This window comes from Urocitellus parryii, chromosome 4 (assembly GCF_045843805.1).
Source record: "Urocitellus parryii isolate mUroPar1 chromosome 4, mUroPar1.hap1, whole genome shotgun sequence".
Classification (NCBI taxonomy): domain Eukaryota; kingdom Metazoa; phylum Chordata; class Mammalia; order Rodentia; family Sciuridae; genus Urocitellus; species Urocitellus parryii.
This window is the reverse complement of record NC_135534.1, coordinates 90,678,599-90,696,121: the sequence shown is the minus strand read 5'-3', so window position 1 is coordinate 90,696,121 and position 17,523 is coordinate 90,678,599. Positions and strand designations below refer to the sequence as shown.

The window sequence follows — 17,523 nt, the reverse complement described above, 5'->3', positions numbered from 1 at the left end:
CCCACTGCAAAGTTCTGAATTATAATACTTATTATACAGTTATATAATTATAATACTTACTATTATACTTATAATACTTATTATACAGTGTATGTTGTGTAAGTAACCCACCCAATTATGGCCACTGAAGACTGGTTGAGTGGGGAGTGGAGCTGGAAGCCGTCAAAGGGATTAACACTTAAGCACCCCAAAATATGGCCTGACATATGGTCAGCAAATGGAGTTACCATTTTTATAATCTAAAATAATTTTTTCAGAACATATTTTAATTTAACTAATAGAGAAATAACATTTGAATAACTAAGTTGGTTATTTCTGCTATTTATTATAAAAAATGAGAAATGAACAAAAGTTTTACATGGATGTGGCAAGATAAGTTCAAATATTAACTGTAGTATGCCAAATAAAAACCATACAAAAATAGAGGTTACAAAAAAAAGGTCTAATGTCTAAATATTTATCCTATAGCTAAGTAACAACTCATCCAAGCAATATTACAATTAATGAATCCTAGTACGCCAGGAGGTCACTGGTTATAGTGTAGCTAGCCAGCTGAGCCTTTTAGCAGAGGTAGATCGGTTTCATCCCAAGGAAATGGTCATCCAGCATCAGAATGAAGAGATGGATTCTTCCCTCCTTCCCCTTGCATAGTTCCCAATCTTTCTAGCAGATCTCTAGAACTAGTTTAAAAAGCCTTTGCCTGGCTTTTATTCCCTATTACAGTTTTATTTCTGGCTTTAAATCCCTGTAAGAAACAAAGGATAGAGAATTATGAGTTGGACATGTTGAGTACCAAGAAAATTAAGAGAAGGAAATTTTGCTGCACTGACAATACAGAACAGTTTACTTCCAGGAACAAGCTGTTGGTCATAAGGGTTGCTAGTCAGTCCACTTTCTAAGTTCCTGGAATTAATACTTGAGTGGTATGAATAAAAACATAGGGCCAGGTGCGGTGGTGCATGCCTGTAATCCCATCAGCTTGGGAGGCTGAAGCAGGAGGATCATGAGTTTAAAACCAGCCTCAGCAACCTATCGAGGAACTTCGTAACTCAGTGAGACCCTGTCTCTAAATAAAATACATTAAAAGGGCTGTGGATATGGCTCAGTGGTTAAGCAGCCCTGGGTTCAATCCTCAGTGCCAAAAAAAAAAAGTCTTCTCCCAGTGGGTAGGACTGGCACACATGACTTCCTAGGTGAATCAATAAGCAAGTGAAAAAACAAACTTACTGAGGGGACTGCTTGACTTTTGTCTAAAGCATCCCATAATATCCTACAGAAAAAAAAAGCACATTTATACTGTGCTCTACAAGTATAAATGAAGAAGCATCTTTCCAGAAGGGAACTAGACCTCAGTCCAACATTCAAAAGGCCTTAAAGAGGTACAGAAAGAATCTGGAGTGACTGAACTATCCAATTTCATAGAAATCAAGATACCAAGAATAAGAGTAATTTTCATTGCTTTATTAAATTGTTCCTCACAAAATTATTTGCAAAAATGCCATGTCCGTAAAAAAAGTCATTTGACAAATATATATCTTAAATATTACTTCATTTATAATTTCAATGATGCTGAAACTTTATTATTATGTTTGTAGTGCTATTCATATTTTTTGTTTCCATGAACAAAAGCCCATCATTCTCTTATTATTGTTTGTGTATTTTAGGTATATATTTACATAAACATATTTATATAAAACAAAATTTTTCAAGTTGCAAATAAATAAATAAATTTAAGGAAAGCAAATGAATGTAAAAGTTAAAATCATAATATACTTAATTCCAGAGTTTAGACAAAAGTTTTGGACCTTCTTCATGAAAGAAATGTACGAACTGTACCCTTGATGGTACCCCTACAAATCGGACATTTTCTTAGAGAAGGGGCACAATCTTTGCATACTACTAGATGACCACAAGGAATGAACACTATGGACACTTCTTTGTCCATGCACACTTTACATGTTCTTTCTTCTTGTAGTCTCCGCAATTGTTCTTCCATTGGTAGATCTGAGAAAAAGGGGAAAAAAATAATAATAAAAGGCAATTTGCTTCTCCTCCTTTAGAAAAAAACAAGAAAATAAAGACAATGTTTTCTAGCAGCTTAAAGTGTTAATATTATTACCTGAAGTATCTTCTGTGCGAATACACCTTATGTCCTGTTGCACTAAAGGAATAAAAGAAAGAAAAAATATTATTATGACAAATAAGAATATATTTTTCAAACTAGTAGTTTAGACTTTGGCCAAACACTCATAATGTCAAGGCAACAAAAGTCTTTAATCTTTTTGTGCAGTTTAATAAATTAGGTTGAATTCTTTTCGATAATCACCAATTGTTTGAGAGTATTTTGGAACTGACCTAGGAACTTCCCAAAAATAATTTTCTTGCACTCACCAAATAAATGCTTGTATAACATAGGGTCAGTTTCTTGTAGAGAGTTTTTGAATACAGTGGCTGCGGTATTTCCTTTTACTAAAATGGTGTCAATCAGTTCTCTTGCTTGTAAAGAAGTCTGTGTTTTCTGCTTAATTACATCATGCTCTTGTTCATTAATCACTCTGGCTGTTAGTAGACTATCCAGAATTGGAATTACACAAGTCAGATGTTGGAAAAGTGCCATTCTATTCTTCCGAATTAATAATAGATCTCCTTTATAAAAAAGAAAAGAAACACAAAGATGTTCAAACTCTGCTCAGAAACTTTCTTCCACACTTATATATACAAGTCAATGAAAACCATCTTCAATTTACCATTAGTAAGGCTCTGATATTGATTGCTAGGGTTGGGGTATCTGCTGCTTGTGCCTGATGATAACGCTGATTATGAGAAATGACACTGAGCACTGCATTAGGTACCCCACATGTTACCCCATTTCATCCTCATAATAGCCTGTGGAGAACAGTTATATGAATCATGCTCCAACTTTCTTGTGGCTGTGTTGCACTGGGAACTGCCTGTGCAAAAGTGCAAGTCAAGATGGCTCTGTTGCTATGGTGATACCAGCCTGAAGAAACTCTGTAAAGGCTCAGCGTTATCAGCAGAGGCCTTGAATTCAGACACCAACTCCCAGGAATAGAGAATTCTGAGCAAAACAAGATGACCCTAATGTCTCCCCTGTCCTGCATCCTTCAGATTGCATGTTTTGCTAAAACTTTCCCACAAATAACCTTTTGATGAAACCTATACAATAAACATGCTGAGTTAGTTCAGGGTTAGTCAAACTCTGCATCAGAGTTTGGCTGTCCACCTAGCCCCACTGTTTTCTCTCTATGTGTGTCTATTTGTCTTTTCCTCATTCTCCATCACTCTTGTCCCATATTTCCTTAATTAACAGTTGCAGCTGGGAGCAGATATGAGAGGGCAAAAGCAATAGCCATTTGAAGTAAGTACTAATTCCTTCCTTTAACAGATGAGAAAACAAAGCCACGAAGAGGCAAATAAGTTGCCAAAGGACACATAACTAGCAAAGTCAAACTGAGACAGGGTGGCATCATGATTTGTGCTTTCAGTCATTCTGTGATCCAGCTAAGCTGTTAACTCAATAAGATTAAAATTTTAATTCAATTTAGCCAAATTGGGGAAACGTAAAATCAAATGAATTAAAGCAATTTTTTAAAATGTTTATTATTTCATAAAATTTCTTTAAATTTTCATTTTTAAGTGGAAATTTTAATTATTTTCTCAAATCAGACATATGGCCATTACCTAAATATTGTATAATGAGGAAAAAACTCACAGCATTTTGAAGAGTAAATCCTCTTTGTCAATGACTGCCTTCTATTGACCTTATACAATCATCTTATTTTCCTTCAAGATCTAAATTTGAATTTATTGGTTAAAAAAAAACTATATAGATTGAAACTCCAATTTGCCGGGTACTGTGAGGCACACCTGTAATCCCAGCTACCCTGGAGGCTGAGGCAGGAGGATCAAAAGTTCGAGGTTAGCCTGGGCAACTACTTTGTATCAAAATAAGAAAAATAAAAAGGGCTGGGGATGTAGTTCAGTGGTAGAGCACCCCTAGACCAACCCCCAGTACTGAAAAAAAAAAACTGTGATTTTATCATCTCTTTGAACTAAGAACCTAAGCTTATTATTTACTTTACCATAACCAATAAAGCTATTTCTTTTTAAAATTTATTTATTTTTCTACTATAAAGCTATTTATAAAATAACTAATGGTAGAAGCTGAGTGTCTGAAGAATAATTATTTTAGGACAGATGATTGTGAGGTTTAAGACATATTGACTTAATATGGACACATAAATACAACCATCTCAAAAAGAATAAGAAGTGATACTTAGTAAAAAAGTCAAGGCTGAAGATATACATTCTGAATATAACTGAAGCTTTGAGAATAAATGAGAAAAGGACCAGAAACTAGAATAGTATATTTACAAAGATACTTTATAAATAACTATTGAAGAAATTTTAAAAATAGCCTTAGTAATTTAAAGAGTAGGAATAAAAAAAAAGTAATAGAGGTATAGAAGATTCAGAACAAACTATACCATTAAATTATCTATATTAGACAAGTAATAATATATTAGAAAATAAAATATAACTTATACTTGGTGTTGAAGTACATTAACTTTTCAAAATAACATTTATTTTTCTAATAACAGTTTGCTTAGCCTAATAAACTCTCTGAACTACTTTTTTTTCTTTCTTGGTGCTGATAATTGAATCCATGGCCTTGTGCATGCTAGGCAAGCAGTCTACCCGAACATTCTACCACTGAGAAATACCCCAAGCCTCTTTGAAATTCCTAAGATTTCTAAAATTTTATTGCTAGTATTTGGGAAAAGTTCTTATTTCAAAGTCGTAGACTGTATTATGGCTTGAATATACATTTGGAACAAGTGAAGACTTGAATATATCTTTGAAACATTATTTTTTCTGAGAAAAAATTTCCTAAATTGCCTCTTTATTTATGTAACTGTTAAGAAATTAATTGCCACTGTTCTTGGAATACTATAATATAATCAATAACCTAAATGCAAGTATTTTCCTTAACTCATTCAAAAAAATTTTTTCTTGAGCACAGGCTATGTGCAGACGCCTGCTAAGTAGTACACATAGAAGGGTGACATTAAGAGCTCCTTTTGACAATGTAAATCATGGTACATTGTCAATCTGGAGTCATCTCTGGAGACTTTGTTAATTTTATTTGGAAGAAATATAAGCATTTCTACAGGTGGATGATTTTAGACATCATTGGGTTTCTCAACAAATGTGAAGATTTTGGGGCAATTGTTGAGTGATGACCAGTGATTAAGACTCAGATGACAGCTGGACATGGTGGTACTAGCCCATAATCCCAGTGATTTAGAAGTCTGAACCCCAGGGGTTCAATCTCCAGTATCAAAAACAAACAAACAAAAAAAACTGAGATGACTACAGAAAAAACACACTTGCCTAATGTCCACTTCACAATGAAAAGCGAAAAACTTGACTAGGCAGGACAGATATTGACTTGGATTGTGTTCCTGCTGTACTGGTGGTGTGTAGACTAAGTAATTCACACCTTGATAAATGTGTGATGCTGTATTACTATGTTCAGATACATTTGTCTGAATTGGGCAAAAGACATATTTATCTTCATGGGTGGAATAGGTTCATCCTTAAATGGGGTGGACACTCTGTCAATCATCCTGGAAAGAAATAGATCTCAAATGGCTGTGAACAAAGACAAGTGCAAGCTTTTTGCTCTCTCTGAATATTGAATATTTGGAGCCCTTATCTTTGATAAAGGAAACCATGTTCGCAACTTTCCTAGTTTTTTGTGTAAACTGGCTAGAGCTACACATTGATGGACCAGACACTAGGTAGAGAGATTTATGAGAATGAGGCCACATCTATTTCCAGTTGTAAATTGCCATCTGAGATATAATTTCTTCCTCCTGTTCCTAAATCTCCAGTAAGAGATTGTTAAGAGTGGCAGTCTATTATCTTCAACTGTGTTGAAGACACAGGGTCTGGTCCAAGCTTGGGAAAGAGCAGCAAGAGAGATCAGCATTTCTCTTTGTCTATGTCAGAATGATAACAGAAGTTTGAACCAGATGCAGTGTGTCCCCCAGAGGGAGACAGTTTCTGGGCAGAGCAATAGAGAACAGAGTAGCTAACAGGCTAGCTAGCATGGGAGGACATGGTAGCTTGCCTGAATGAATGTGAAACAGTACCCTAGGACTTGCCTAAATAAAAGTCATTGGAAGGGAACTCAGTTCTTGTATGGGCATGTAGGACACTTAATCACAATTTGTGTATTCATTTTTAGTCACAGGATGAGACATACTGTTATGCTAATATTAAAATTAATAATTGCCCCTTATCCCACCCTGATTTACAGAAAAGGGGAGTGAGCAACTAGCCAGTGATTAAAAATGTGCCATGAATAATTGCATTCAAAGTTAACTATTCAGGGGCTGGGGATGTGGCTCAAGCGGTAGCGCGCTTGCCTAGCATTCGTGCAGCCCGGGTTCGATCCTCAGCACCACATACAAACAAAAATGTTGTGTCAACCAAATACTAAAAAATAAATATTAAAATTCTCAAAAAAAACAACAAAGTTAACTATTCAGAGTAAAATATGAAATAAAGGAAAGAAGGAAAAAATATTTCCTCTTAACGTACACATTTTCAAGTTAAGCAGCAATTCCTATATATCTTAATGTGAAAAAATTTTTTTCAGAATTTGAATTCAGAATACTAAACATACAAAAAATATGACTGGGTTGACTGATCAATTAGTATATTTTCAGTAAGATACATAGAGTGATATCACATTCTTATGGAAAGAGAGACTATACTAAAAAAAAATACATACCTGATTCTTTTTCCTCAGTTGCTCTTTCTTTTTCCTCTTCCCTTATTTCATCTTCTGCATTAAGCAAATCTAATACAAGATCACTGATGGTTTTATAATTCTCTCCAGCGGTTAGGATTTTACTCTGAACTGTCTGTTTTACCAGGTTTCTACTGAAGCCCATTTCCAAAGCAGCTTTAACCACAGGTGTATTCATCATGACAGCATCTTCTGAATGGTTTTCTCCAGGTCCAAAATGAACAACTATGTGGAACAAAGAATTTAACACACATTAGGATAGTCTGTATGCTTTAAAATTGAAAGTTATTAAAATATCACAAACCTAAAACACTAGAAAATGTAGAGGCACTATTTTATACAAACTTCGTTAAATTTAAAATGATATATATGTTCAGTTACCAAAATAAGAATGTAGAAGATTGTATTTAGATACAAAACATTTGCTATCTGTTATACCATATACATATAAAAGAAGGAGAAGGAAACAGAATGTCAGAGATCAAAGAATTGAGATTCCCTTTTCCCTGTGTTGGATTAACAAATGAGCTTTCTAAATCAAATACATATTTTCAAAAGGGATCTTTGTCGTCACTCACTTTTGTTACTGCAATGGCTTCCTACAATATTGTTCCCTTCCAGCCCATTCTCAATGCCACAACCAGAGTGATTTAAAAAAAAAAAAAATGCAAATCTGATTGTGCTATACTCCTTAAATTCCATCAACAATTCCATTGTAGCTTATAATCACACATACAATCTGTACCCTGTTTACCTCTTCAGCTTTATCCCTTGTCAATTATTTGCATTCTGCTCTCTAGGATAGAAGTCACAAACTGATAGGTCTTGGGTCAAATTCTGTCTGCAGTGCTGACCCCTTACGCCAGCCTGCTTCATGTATTCATCTGTTTGCAACTCCTACTTTTGACCATATAGAATTTTGTTCAGTTCTTCAAATGAGCTTGTTCTATCTCACACAGGCCTTTCATATGCTGTTCCCTATGTCTAGAATGTCCTTTTCTTCCCTTTGTCACCTGGTTGACTCCTTTTTCCTTGAGTTCTCTGACAAGATGAGTATTTCCTCCAGAAAGCCTTTTCTGATCCTCTAGTTCTCTCAGGCACTCTCATATCACACTTTATTTTCCCCACCAAATCCCTTTCTCCTATCTGTGTATTGTTTTTATCCATAAGATCATTAGCTCGTGAGAGCAGGAGTCATGCTTATCCTGCTTCCTATGCTTCCCTAAGAATAGTAAATACATGTATATTTATTTTATTTTATTTTATGCTATAAAATGAAATAGAAGCACTTGTTCAAACATTTGATCTACCCCCTTTTAGTTCTAAGGTAAGGGTCAAGTCATTCAACATCTCTGAGCTTTGGGGTCTTTACTAAAGGATGGGAATACTATTTTTCTACTCTCCTTTATTTCACAGAAAGCATATGTGAACAATCTAATATCACAGTACACCTCTTCCCATACTGGTCCAAGAATAAGGGTTAGACTAGAAGTATGTATTTTGCTAAAATTAGATGCCCAGGGCTGTGGATATTGCTCAGTGGAAGAGCATATGCTTAGCATCCTCAAGGACCTGGATTCAAACCTCAGTACCAATAAAACAAATCCACTAACTACTGATACCCAAGTCCTACCCTTAGATACTCTGATTCAATTCAGTAGGTTTGAAGGCAGAAACTAGAAATCTGCACCAGTTTTTAAAGTTCTCTAGGTAATTCTGATATGCACTGAAGTTTGAGAAATACCAACATGATATATTTGAAAATGCATTGTAAATGATAAATCAATACAAACGTATATTATTATTATCACCTTTTAATCTTAAAAATGCTAAATGCGTCTATCTCAATGAAGTAATTATGTTTATACATACTTGGTGACTCTGCATTTTCTTCTTCTGGGGTATCTGATGTGGATAACAGCTACAGAAAAAAATGTATATCAGTTAAATATAAACTTCATACTGCCCATCACAATAAAAACGAGCCAATAGACCTACTTTTTAAAATTTATTACAAGCTGACTGGTTTACTGACAAAATAATTTTTTAAATCAAAAGAAGTATTTTATTTACATCCACCAGCTATTCTCTCAGCCATAAACCAACAGAGTTTCTCTGTATGTGTTTGTACTAACATGTAAAATCTATTTTCCTGAAGGCAGGAAAAGGGCTAAAGCTCTTCAGTGATCTATGAGATAATCAGTTTGCCTCTCATTAACAGATCTTATGCTCCTGGGTTATCTTTTGGGATAGAGTAAACCCTATATCAGTCTGTTGACCACAGCTAGGCAGTTTTTGACCCCCAAACTATTATATAAGTTGTCATTTGCTCTCCCAGAAAGATTAGAAAGAACAATAACATTCTTTCTCAAATCTTCTAAAGAAAAAGTTTTATAGCAAACCTATTATATGCTACTATTCCAGCCAATTTTTTCCCCTCAACTTGATTGGAGGAATGCTTGAAAACAAAGATAACAAATCTTATTTTTCAGGGGGTTATGAATTATGGATCTATTTTTCTCCAAAGAATAGTACTTTCTAGGACCATATCAAGTTTTATGAAAAAGAAAAATGTGTTTTAAAAACAACTTTTGTCTTTTGACTAAAATATACTTTATAATTATTAAAAAAAAAAAACTGTCTGTTGGTAACCAGTGATTTAAAAGGAAAAAAGAAACTTCCCTACCTACCTGTTCAAGCAGATGGGGATAACTGGCTTGAACTTGATTGACGAATTCTTGTCCTTTAATTCTTATCAAGTACTCACACCTCAAATATAAACAAAGTTTGAAGGATAATTTTATAAAAGTGAAAGGAAATTTAATAACATAAATTTATCATCCCTGTGTGTTTATTCTATTAAAAAGCTGTCTAAGCATCCCAAATCCAGAATCATTTTAGATCACTGATTATAAGCTTAAAAGAATAAATAAATTTTAGCCCAGTGAGAACTAATTCTACTGTATTTCTTTGTCTTGAATTTTTTTTTGATAAAACTAACCTATAAATATTCTATAATAGGATTCATATTTTTTACATGTGAATCTTTTATTTATTATTTGTTTATTAAGGTGCTACCATAATTAACACAAATTTGATTTACTCCTAGTACTTTTTCATATGATTTAAATGCTTTATGATTTTTTGTGTTAATATAATATATAAATTTTTACATAAAAAACATCCTAAACCTACTTTTTCTTTGTCTTAAACCAATTAAAGCATTTTAAGTAATTATTTTTCTAAATAACCCACTCTAAACTTAGTCACAAATATATTTTTTGAACAAAGAATAATAAGACAGCTGACTGGAGGGCAAACACATCAAACCCACTTCATGATAATCACAAGCATTTGCAAAGAGAATTTCAAAACAATTACCTTGGAAACCACTTGGCATGTTCCACCCATGGATCATCTCCCAACTCCCAACACCTCAGTCCACCATCACAGCAAAAGCATTTGACATCATCACTGTGACCTAAAATTATTTTAGACCAAAACTTATAAATACATATAATTTCCCACTAAAATGTATAAAATAAAACATACTGAACTTTTTAAATTATCAGATTAAGTTCCTTACCCACATAATAAAAACCTGCACTTGCAAGTTGCTCAGGATGAACCAGAACACTGGAAGGCCAGTTAAAGAACGTTTTAAAGCGGGCTGCATGTGTCTGCATGCTCAGATTAGAAACGGTGTATCTTGAAGTATCTTGAAACTGATTTTCTACAAACGGGCAGTTGGGAAAATGTCTTAGGTGTTCTGACATAGCATCGTCCTTTGGTTCCCAATTGCTCAATTTTCCACCACAGGCAAAGCAAGCCACTCTGTCTCCAGGCCCTATGTAGTAAAAGCCTGCTTTGGCTAGTTCTGTAGGTGACAGAAAGGTCAATGGCCACATCTGATAAGTGAGTAATCTGGCCTTTTCAGTATTCATTGAACAATGGTAGGGATTTATTCTCAAGGCAGAAAAATCTTGATTTGCTCTGGAGTTGACAGGATTTGATAGAAAGCTTGAATAAGAGCCAGTAAAATATCCACTGTTTTCCAAACTTGGAAGTAATGAATGTGTGGAATTTGTTACTGAAGAAGAAAAAGAAGGCTGAGAAGTAGCTTTCGAATTGTTAACTGAATTTAGATTCTGAACAAAGCTGCAGCTAGGATACAGTTTTTTATGCTTTTCGATAGGATTGTCTCCTTGTTTCCAGTTATCCAGCATCAGGCCACAACAGAAGCATTTGACCTTGTCTTTCACACCAGTGTAATAGAAACCAGCACGAGCAAGACTTCTTTCAGAGACGGGAACCCCTGAGGGGAAAGTCGAATATGTGGACATCCGATACAGTTCACATGAAAAGTCGTACTTCATTTTAAACGAGTTGGCATTCTTCATCAAATTTGATAAGAAGATGCTATTTTCTACTATGTTCATAACGAAATGGATGAGGAGGAAAAGGGACCAGCCTTTCTCTGGGGAGGTAGTTTTGTGCATGTTTTTTTTTTTTTTTTTTTATCAGTTTTACTTCTAGGTGGAACATCTAAAATGAAAATTCTTTCATTCTTTCTTCTATGCATTTAGGGTTTCAGCATGGAGAGAGTCTAAATTCTACACTGATGCATATTAAGGGACAGTTACAACCGCATCTTTGTATAACCTGTATACATACAATGTAAATAAGATGTTACATAGTAACCTGTGACAAAATTAAAATCCTTCCTAGAGGCATAAAGTGTTTTAGATTATCAGGAAGCACCTCTACACCTAGGTCAGCTTTTGCAGACCACCAAGGTACAGCAGTGGCCTTCACCAACCTGCAGAAGTGTCTGCCTCATAATGCTAGCTTCTTTTCATGGTAGAAAGCTATGCTCCATAAGCATCACACACAAAAATATTCAGTGTATGTTTGTTTTGTTTTGTCTGGAAATTGTAACATTTGGTAGCAAAAAAAAAAAATAGCACAAGATCGATCTCATATCTCACAGGAAGATTACATTACCATAGGTCATTGATTTAATTAAAGATACTTGCTTTGATATCTGTTATAAAGAGGTAGTTTAAATCAATGGCATATTTTAGTTAGCAACATTTTTATTTCTTAGACATACATAAAATAATAGTATGACTCATACGTGAGGGCATCTTAGATTCAGTGAAATATGGTTTATCCCAAATCTTTCTCAAATTAAGTAGTTCTTCCGTTTATGATCATTTTAATAAGTAGAACAAAAATCTGAAGTTTCCCTCTGAAGATTAAGTAGTAACAGAATTGACTGCCATCTAAAACTTGTTTTCAGTATTTATTATATAATAATTACTTCCTCATTGACCATCAGGAACATTTTTGCTTAGTGATGTTATGAAATTTTAAAAAATTAAACATTCTATTTTAAATAAATCATTAGAGACTAATGTATCTGCTTATTTGGTCTTTTGGACCCAGTTTCATGCCATTGAGATAACTCAATGTTACCATTTCTTTGTTCTAATGATGTAATTGGCTAGAACCAATTACCCTTGGTAATTATGGTATATAGAAGGTGCTGAAAATGGAGACTGCCACAAATCACCAATAATGATATTGAAGTTCATTGCTATATTCAGGTTACATCAAATTTTCTCGGATAGTGGATTTAATTTTTAAAACAATCAAAAGTTACAAAATGCCAAGTCTATATGCTAAGATGAATCATCAAATCATATAAATTTGTCTTGGGTCAGAAATTATTTCACAGTGTACCTTGAGCCAGAATTTATCATGACAAAAACCAAACTAAAAATTATCACAGAAACCTCAAAAATTAGAAGTTTTCAATTATGACTTACAAGCTGTTAATAAATAGGTTATCTGTCAATAATACTAGTAATCTCTATGATTGTTTTTTTACCAGTGGTTGGCAGGTATGGTTTCTTTGAGCCCACAGATGTTGGTGTTTTCTAATGTAGACTTCAAGACTTATTTTTGAATGGGATTTCCAGGTAGCAGAAGAAACTTCAGAGACTGTTACCAATGATTATTTCCTCAAAAGTTACTGTGACCAACTTCACTATGCCTTCCCATGGTCAAAATTGTTACACATTATTATTTAAAAAAAAAAAAGTTGTGTTTACATAAATTTCCTTTCTGAAAAAAATATGTAACCATTTAGCCATCATTCTTATCTTCATCATTCTCAGAGATAAGAGACTATTTGAAAAAACTTAAATTTAGACTTTTAAAACATCAGTGGCCTTCTACGTGATAATTTCTTCATCAGTTATCATGTTTATCTTTCCTATTTCCTCTAAATTTGTTGAACTTATTAAAATGTTTTGGTTTTCACATTCTTTGTCATTGTCTATGTCAAATACTTCATTTGCATATTTCTCTAATCTTGCAGATAGTGAAATATCAGCTCTTGGTTCCTGGTAACTGTCACTCATTTTTAAATTTGACCAAACACAGGTACTTTTTCTACTCTAACAGCAATTAGTAGGAGATTGCCTAGCCAACTTTGAAAAGAGTGCTTCAACCATTTCTTCCAACTTCTTTACTTCTACAAATCAAATTCAAAAATCATTATAGTTACAGTTCATATAATTAGGTTTTTAAAAATTAACATTCTTTGGATACTACACCAAAAGTTCAGTTAACTATTAATTTGTTATTTCATGCACAAAACTACCTCCCGAGATTAGACTGGGTCCCTTTTAAGGGTTTTAGGCCTCCATTTTGAGATGTTTTGATTTATAGAAGAAACTAGAAAAAAGCTAGAAGTAGTAAAACAATTTGTGTCCTTTGTAAACCTGTTTAAGAGAGAGAGAGAGAGAGAGAGAGAGAGAGAGAGATCTTTAAAAGTCAAATAATTCATAGATGTAACATAATCATTTTTTCTTAAAGTATTTTCTCTAAAATAGAACAGTAGTATTTACTAATTGCCTATCATGTACAAGATGCTATATAAGTTGGGACTGGCGACATAGTTCAGTGTTCGAGTACTTGCCTAGCATGTACAAGCTCCACAAAAACAAAATAAAACAAATAAAAAAATAAAAGTGCTTCCCTAGCCATCACCAAGGCCAAGAAGTCCCATACAATGATCAGAGCTCTCAAGCTGGTGTCAAGTAGACATGTTACATTTGGCTGGCATAGAATTTGGTTATAATATTTTGCTAATTTTTAAATTGTCTTATTTTGAAGTTAATTTACAGTTATAAACTGACAAAAATAATAATACAGAGTTCCCACATTCTCTGTGGTCAACTTTTCCAAAAATAACATCTTACATAACCATAGTACAATTATAGAAATTAAAAAAAAATGAACATTGATACAATGCTCTTAATCCACATGCCTTTTATGAATTTCATCATTTCAAAATAAGCTTTTTCTTGGACCACAATATTTCAAAATCTGGGACCAGCATCACTCAGACTCATTCTTGTCCCTTAGAACTCATTTTAGCCATGGTCCTATGCAACTCTTCTAAGCCTTCAAGACCTTCCTCAAATTTCTCCCCTCCTCATTTTCACTTATTGCCTTCTGTTTCTTAAAGAAAAAGGCATTGCTGGGCAGTGAGTCTTTCACATTCTCACATCCATACCTTCTTGCTCACAACCTCCTTACTGCCTCAATGCAAGACCTGTCCCTCTGTGGAATTCCATGCTCTCCTACTGCCTCACTAGCTCTGAATCCCATCTCCCCTCAAGTCTACAACTCTCACTCTCTACTGGCTCTCTTCCTTCCTTGTAACAGTCATAGTGAAGTCTATCTCAACTTTCAAATGGAAACAAATGACAACAACAAATCCTCTTTAAACCCCATTTTTTTACTCTAGCAATTCCCCTTCATCTTTCCCTCCCTTCATGGACAAAGGAATTGAACATGTATCTACCATCAATGTCTCCACTTCACTCCCTCCCACTTACTCCTTATACCAGCATCACTGAAAAATAATATTAACACCACCAGTGACTTCCTTGCCAAAACTAATGGAAAGTTTTGCCTCTGACTCTGGGGAAGAACACTTCCTCTTAAAAATGCTCAATTCCCTTGACTTCCCTGATACCACTCTTGAAATTCCTCTTTCCTTTCTAGTGGTTCCTTCTCAGATATGCTCAGGTCCCCCAACTTTCTTCTTTTTACTCTACCATTTCTGATGAGCAACCTCCCTAATCCCAGGGCTGTTGGGTATCCCAATCCTCTCAGGCATTGAACATTTCCATCTCTCTGACACCAGTTATATCCCATCTCTCTGACACTAGTTAATATCCCTTTTCCTTCTTTCTCCCCCTAGACTATGACATCCTTCAGAATGGGAACTATGTTTGATTTCTGTACCAGCCCTCGGTTCCGGTTCCACAACAGCCACAGACAACTTGGCATAGAACATAGACATTGACTTGTTGATGGGGATTTTTTGTTTGTTTTTTTCTTTTTTTTTCTTTTTTTTTTTTTTTTTTTGTGGTACTAGGGATTGGACCCAGGTTCTTCCACATGGGAGGCAAGCACTCTACTACCAAGCCTCAGACCTTGCCCAAAATATTCTTGTTGAAGAAGTAAATATTAGCAAACTTGACTAAGTCCTATATGGTCACAGTACCCACATTTACATGGTACTAAAAACATCAATTTTACACCCATGACTACAAAGGAGCTTAATGATTATTTACCATCAGGCTTTGGAATCGGATATCTTGGATTTTCAAAACAAATTAGTACCCTTTTACCAGGAGTGTGACTTTGAACAATTAAGTCCTCAGGACCTTACTTTCTTCATTTTCAATTTGAGATAGTTATCATAACTGCTTCATAAGATTGTCATAATTAAACGTGACAAATACATATATAGTCTTCAGAAGATAACCTAGCATATAGCAGGTAGCAACATTTAATGTTGGTGACAAATAGCAAGTTCATATTATTGTTATTTTAGCATCAGGTAAATACCTGCATGATTTACCGACTAGATTAAGAGCACTATTGGATTTCTATGCTGATCACCAGGAAAATAATCAAAAATCTGCATTCCTTCTGCCACCACTTGGAAACATTCCTCCATTTGATCATTAAATATTTTATTGAATCCTTACTGTGCTAGCTCTCTGCTTTAGGCTCTCTGTCTTGAATCTTATCTGGCGCTCCCAAAGACCAGGTGATACCTCTTGGCAATCCAATCAAAATGCCAAAGCTTCAGCATTTAACTGGCTCACCCCAAAAGTGAAAGAGAAATTGAACACCTAGCAGCAAGATAGACCTATGACTACAGCGGAGACAGCCCGAAGAGTCTCCCGGCCACCAACGACGCCCCTGGAATCCTCAGCCCCGGGCGCCTCTCGCGGGCGGAAGAGCCAAGTCTCCGCGGCAGCCAGAGGCCGGGGCTCCCCTGGAAAGGCTCTTTCTCTAGTCCGGGATCGGATCCCAACGGCTCCGTAGCCAATCTGCAGCAGACCTCTAGGCGGTGTTTGGTACCGCGCCACCCCTGGACTCTGGTCCTCCGCGCCCAGCCCCGAGACCCCAGGCCCCCGCAGACCGTCCCCCACCCCCGCGGGAGGCCGGGATGCACTGCACACGCGCACACTCACAGCAGCCCTCGCCACCGAGGCCGACGCGCACCGGCGACGAGCAGCCAAGTCTTCCCAGTACACCCGTCGCCTGCCCTGTTTCGGGCGGGCCCGAGTCTCGTGCGTCCTTTAAAGGCCGCGCCCCGACTCCCCACGTCCCCGCCCCCACCTACACACACCCTGGTCCTGCTGTCCTCCCAGTGGTTTGCATGTGCGCCGGTGCTTTCCTTTTAAGACTTAGGGGAACTCCAGCGGTAATAACCACACGCACTTCCCCTTAATCAGTGGCCTGGCAAACCCACTCGGGGATTTCCATGACCCTCCACATGCCTGACTTAACTGTGACATATCCGTGTGGCATTTACTGAAAGACCTTTGCTTCATTGTTCCTGGGTCAGAGGAAATCTTGACAACCGATATAGAGATCATTGGTCAGCCTGACTGGAAGAAGTCAACGCCTCTGCCTCCCAACCTCCATCCACCATGTGCTTTACAGATTAAAATGTTAGATTTTTCCAATCTACTAAACATAAAGTTCGACATTAAAAAAAAAAATTGAAACTCTGCAAAATCTTTCTAATTATTTTCACTTTTTGTTTTGCTCCATAAAGGAAGCCTAAGTGCTGGGTATGGTGGCTGCAGCTTGTAATCCCAGCTACTCAGGAAGCTCAGGCAGGAGGATCTCAAATTGGAGTCCAGCCAGGGCAATTGAGGGAGACCCTGTCTCAAAATAAGAGGTGTTTTTTTTTTTTTTTTTTTTTTTGAGGGTTGGGAATGTAGCTCAACACAAAAGCATTTGTGCAAGTGTGAGGCCAAGTGTTTAATCCCCACCAGTACCAAAGGGGGGGAGGGAAGGAAGCATAGGATTATGTAAAAAGATATCATGCAACTCTCCTTTATAGTTTATTTTCACTGTTTTAAAGGTTGGAATTGTCTTAATACGTGCGTTGTTTCTGTCAGATGATATAAAGGATGGCTTGACCTAGTGGGGAAAAATCTTCCTTTTAGCCTCTTGTGTTACAAAGGAAGTCTCTGGGACATAATATTTACATTCTCACAGACACCTGAAGTCTTTGAGTCTAACTGCATTGCTATATTTCCCTCCACATTCTCTGTTTAAGCAGTAAAGGTAAG

General features: G+C 35.9%; 1 protein-coding gene across 1 annotated transcript; it reads right to left on the bottom strand.

Moving 5' to 3' along the window:
• Positions 1–371: 371 nt before the first annotated feature.
• Birc3 (baculoviral IAP repeat containing 3) lies at positions 372–16,506 on the bottom strand. The gene is made up of 9 exons (XM_026392466.2): positions 16,411–16,506; positions 10,428–13,632; positions 10,223–10,322; positions 9,532–9,610; positions 8,714–8,762; positions 6,824–7,066; positions 2,392–2,646; positions 2,120–2,161; positions 372–2,004 (listed from the first exon to the last, which is right to left on the bottom strand). The coding sequence occupies exons 2-9, from the start codon at positions 11,338–11,340 to the stop codon at positions 1,811–1,813; spliced, it is 1,875 nt and encodes a 624-aa protein (XP_026248251.2). The 5' UTR covers positions 11,341–13,632; positions 16,411–16,506; the 3' UTR covers positions 372–1,810.
• Positions 16,507–17,523: the final 1,017 nt, after the last annotated feature.